At 34.6% G+C, this 4656-nt stretch overlaps 1 protein-coding gene across 1 annotated transcript; it reads left to right on the plus strand.

Annotated features, from left to right (window-relative positions):
- Positions 1-527: 527 nt before the first annotated feature.
- On the plus strand, positions 528-4450 carry LOC104212323 (serine carboxypeptidase-like 45). Its single transcript, XM_009761543.2, has 10 exons — positions 528-786; positions 991-1092; positions 1197-1292; positions 1579-1671; positions 1769-1848; positions 2324-2605; positions 2695-2819; positions 3493-3585; positions 3681-3798; positions 3912-4450. Exons 1-10 carry the CDS (start codon positions 534-536, stop codon positions 4059-4061), a joined length of 1392 nt encoding a protein of 463 aa, XP_009759845.1. The 5' UTR covers positions 528-533; the 3' UTR covers positions 4062-4450.
- The last annotated feature ends 206 nt before the right edge of the window (positions 4451-4656 follow it).

Genomic DNA, 4656 nt, shown 5'->3' on the forward strand with positions numbered 1-4656 from the left:
GAATATATCATTAAATTAAAATAAGAAATTAAAAAAATTCTAAAGAGTAGACTAAAAATATTGTGTTTCTTTTGATTTCTCATTCAATATTTAATATTTATATTTGGGACATGATTAATTTGTTTGTGCCGCGTAAAACTCATTAAAATAAAAATAGATGAGAGGAAATAATCAAGACTAGAAGTAAATCAGAATTTTCGCCAAGGAGGGTTAAAAAACCAAACCATCATTGATGAGTACTGACATAAAGCTCATATAGGCAAAGTGGGGACCAGTTAAGAATTTCCTCTCTGGTCATTTTGGTCTCTAATACATGTCTCTCTCTGATCAATATTTCCATGCCAACAGTCTACAGACAAGAATTGATATTTAGAATTTTATTATGATATTGACATGTTAGAGTAAGCATGCTATTTCTTTCATCCCCCCCCCCCCACCCACACACACTTTATTCATTTCATGACTCTCTGCTCTCCACTAAGCTACATTATATATCTCATCTCTTAACAACTTTCCCTCTCATATTATCAAGAATGAATTTGCAGACTTCAAAAACAATGGCTATGGCTATTTTTCTCTTTCTTTTTTGTGTTTCTTTAGGAATTGTGGCTGCATTGCCTCATCCAGACAAGATCATACAATTGCCAGGACAACCTCAAGTGGGGTTTCAACAATTTTCAGGATATGTTACTGTTGATGATAAGAAACAAAAATCTCTCTTTTACTACTTTGTTGAAGCAGAAACAAATCCAGCTTCAAAGCCTCTAGTTTTGTGGTTAAATGGAGGTACACAAATTTGTAAACAAATATTTTTTATTTCAAAGCATTCTTGGTGCTGGTATAGTTGCCTCCGTGTGACCGGGAGTTACTGGTTCAAGCCGTGGAAATAACCTCCCGCAGAAATTGCAAATTAAGACTGCGAATAATAGACCTTTGTGGTCCGGCTCTTCCCTTTCAAACTTTTTGAGTATTTGCATTTGTTTTGTGTAGGACCTGGATGTTCTTCAGTGGGGGTTGGTGCATTTTCTGAAAATGGACCATTTAGACCAAGGGGACAAGTTCTTGTTAGGAATGAATACAGCTGGAACAAAGGTGGAATCACATTTTATTCAAGAAAATTTTCCATTTATTTCCTATGGAATTGCATAGTTCTTGAGAAGTAGAAAATGATTGTTTTTTCTTGAAATATATTGCAGAGGCAAACATGTTATATTTGGAGAGTCCAATTGGAGTTGGCTTCTCTTATTCAAATAATACTTCTTCCTATGAGACAGTAAATGATGAAGTAACAGGTATGTTATTTGTATTATTATTAACATGCATTTCAGGTTGAGACTTTGTAATTCCAACTTTTGGTTCATTTCCAAAAGCTTGTTCCTTTTCATCTCTTCTTTCTGTCTTTTATGATGAGCATGTGATTGCTGATCTTTTTGCTTTAACGTTAATAAGGATTCTGGAATTTTTATGATTCTTTATGATATTTATATGACTTAATTGAGCGTTGCCTTTCTGAATTTTAAATTACTTGCTTTATGTCTCTTTGCATTCTAAAGTCATTTCCTTTTTGTATTCTTATAGCCAGGGACAATCTTGTATTCTTGCTACGTTGGTTCCAAAAATTCCCACAGTATAGAAAAAGCAATTTGTTTTTAACTGGTGAAAGTTATGCAGGTAAGTTTATTCCTTTAGTGCAGTAGCTGGGAATTTATTTATTATTTTTATTTCCTTTATTCTTGGTTAATCACATTTTTGGCTTGTTTCGTTACAGGACATTATGTACCTCAGCTTGCAAAGCTCATGATGGTATTTAACAAGAAGCAGCAGATTTTCAATCTAAAAGGAGTTGCAGTAAGTTTACCTAATGAATTCACTTTTACAATCCAAAAGTTTTATAAAAAGTTGCAGATCCTAAGTTGTTTATCTTTGATAATATGCATTGTGTTTGTATAACATGTCATGCAGACTTAACATTTCAGTGTCAAACCATATACAGAGGCGGATCTAGTATTTAAACTCTATGGGTTCAGCTTTTAAGGTTTTTAGCATTGAACTTATGGTATTTTTAAAGTTATGTATTCATATCTACTAATTTTGCAATTTTAACGAATATTACCTATAAATTTTTACTCTGCGTCACACTGCATCCACCCCTGACCATATATATGTATGTGCATGTATGTATGTATTACAAAAATGAGTTAAATATACATTTTAGAACCCGCTCTCTCAACTCAGAATCCGCGATGTCGAAATTTTGGATCAGCCACTTACTTAAAGGAAAAGTTGTTGGTTTTAATCACTTGTTTTTCCTGTTTCATTGCAGCTAGGTAACCCCGTTCTGGAATTTGCTACTGACTTCAATTCAAGGGCAGAGTACTTCTGGTCACATGGTCTAATATCAGATCCAACATACAGAATGTTTAGTTCTGCTTGCAATTATTCGCGATATGTCAGCGAGTACTACAGGGGCTCAGTATCGCCAATCTGTTCAAGAGTCATGAGCCTAGTAAGTAGGGAAACAAGTAAGTTCGTGGACAAGTACGGTGTTACTCTTGATGTTTGTATTTCATCGGTGCTCTCCCAATCCAAGATTATAAGTCCTCAAGTAAGTTTTCCCCTTCATTTGATAGGTTTCTCTTATTTTCTTATCACACTATATTGACTATCTAAACTAATACAACTACTAATTAGCAGGAAAATGTCGAGAAGTTGGATGTATGCGTGGAAGATGAAATTATCAATTACTTGAACCGGAAAGATGTGAGAAGGGCCCTTCATGCTGAGCTTGTCGGAGTACGTAGATGGGCTGTTTGCAGCAAGTAAGCTTTCTTTCCTTGCTAAAAGGGCCAATAGCGGAATGAATTTAACTTCAGTATATAGAAATTATTTACACTATAAATGTATTTTAACCTGTTGTAGCCGTTAACCTACCTTATTTTCTAGGTTACTATCTATAGACGTTAAACTCATAGCTGAATAGTACAATATGTTGTGTATCATTCCATAGACTTCAACTTATCAGAAACATTAATAAGCACCATGGGCTAGTCTCTTGAGTTTCATGAGTAATATTTAGTTATTTACAAATCCTTCGCCACCAGAAAATTACACTGTGTAGCTAGGTCAAAAATTTATTTTCATGTATACATATTATATGTTGAATCTCCTTAGTTTTTTCGTGTTTACTTCTTTATATTTTGACGCCCCTCGGTCAAATTCCCGACTCCGCCACTGGCCTCTTGTACAATAATATGCAAGTTTGCAACTCTCCCTAAAGAACATACGCTTCTCAGTGCACCTACAAAAACCAGACAAATGAAAATGGTTCTTTACACAGCGCGCTAATGCCAGTAGAATCAATACATTCATTCAAAAAATATATACTCTGTTAGGAAGTTTATGTCAAAGCTTTATATTTCTGTGCTGCTTCTTTGAGGGGGCAACCTCTTATATTATGATGAATCAATAAAACACCTCTTACTGATGCCACAGTATTCTGGACTATCAACTGCTTGACATAGAGATACCAACCATCTCCATTATAGGAATGCTTGTCAAGGAAAGAATTCCAGTATTAATATACAGGTATACATGCAGCCACATTCAATTTTTCTTCATACACTTGTATGAGCTCGGCAATTTGTTCAACATCTAACACCAATGCTTAAAATCTTTAACAGTGGGGATCAAGATTCTGTCATTCCACTAATTGGAAGTCGCGCCACTGTTCATCAACTAGCAAGGCGAATGCAGCTGAACACAACTGTCCCCTATAGAGTTTGGTTTGCAGGGCAGCAGGTAGTAATATTTTTCCTTATGTCCCTTCTGTGAAAAAAAGCCAACTATATTATTTTAAGACCACTTTTCCAGCAAAAGTTCATTTTCTTTTTCTTTTTTTGTTGTGTTATTAGGTTGGTGGATGGACACATGTATATGATAATATCCTCTCCTTTGCTACTATTAGAGGTGCTTCTCATGAAGCTCCATTCTCACAACCTGAGAGATCACTTGTGCTGTTCAGGTCATTTCTTGAAGGCAGGCCACTCCCTGAATTTTTCTGACCAGATCCCAAATTGGTGACAAACATCTAGTAGAGTAAATAAGTCCATCTTGTAAAAGAATTTTTTTGTTTTGTTGCTCCAAAAATGAAAAAGAAAGAAGAGGATTAGAAGAATTAAGTGTTAATCATCAGAGAGTGAAAAAGAACACAAAAAGATTGTGTTCTGGACAGCGTTTCTGCCTGTAGATGAGTGCAAGGTTGCAGAGTGTGTGTAATTTTTATTGGAAGCAAAAGATTCCATGTTAAAACATTTGATCTTTTGTGGAGTAGTTTATATTTGATGTGTACAGCCTAGGCATCAAAAGAGTTTGGGTGTTTAGATTAGTTGTTTTACTTGAACTTGGATAAATAAATTCAATAACTACCGGAGTACCGGTTCATTAGTTTATATTTGACACTCTTAAGTGAAGGAGCTGGTCTTAAACGATTAGAGGTTTTTTTTTTTTTTTCAAAAAAAATTTCAAGACTAGAACTCAAGACCTTGGCTAATATATCACATCAATTTTGCTGCATAACTTGATGGTAAAGATCAACTTTAAGTCTAACAAAATTGCAAAATGAATATTTACATGTTTTTTTTTTCATAACTGAAAAAA

The sequence above is a fragment of the Nicotiana sylvestris genome, chromosome 3 (genome assembly GCF_000393655.2).
Source record: "Nicotiana sylvestris chromosome 3, ASM39365v2, whole genome shotgun sequence".
Lineage (NCBI taxonomy): Eukaryota > Viridiplantae > Streptophyta > Magnoliopsida > Solanales > Solanaceae > Nicotiana > Nicotiana sylvestris.

What these genes read in the sequence shown, in the direction of transcription:
- LOC104212323 (XM_009761543.2), top strand. Translation starts at nt 534, where the DNA reads ATGAATTTGCAGACTTCAAAAACAATGGCTATGGCTATTTTTCTCTTT. An exon ending in AGTAAATGATGAAGTAACAG is followed by an intron (nt 1,293 to 1,578) that starts GTATGTTATTTG and finishes GTATTCTTATAG; the next exon opens with CCAGGGACAATCTTGTATTC. An exon ending in CCAAGATTATAAGTCCTCAA is followed by an intron (nt 2,606 to 2,694) that starts GTAAGTTTTCCC and finishes ACTAATTAGCAG; the next exon opens with GAAAATGTCGAGAAGTTGGA.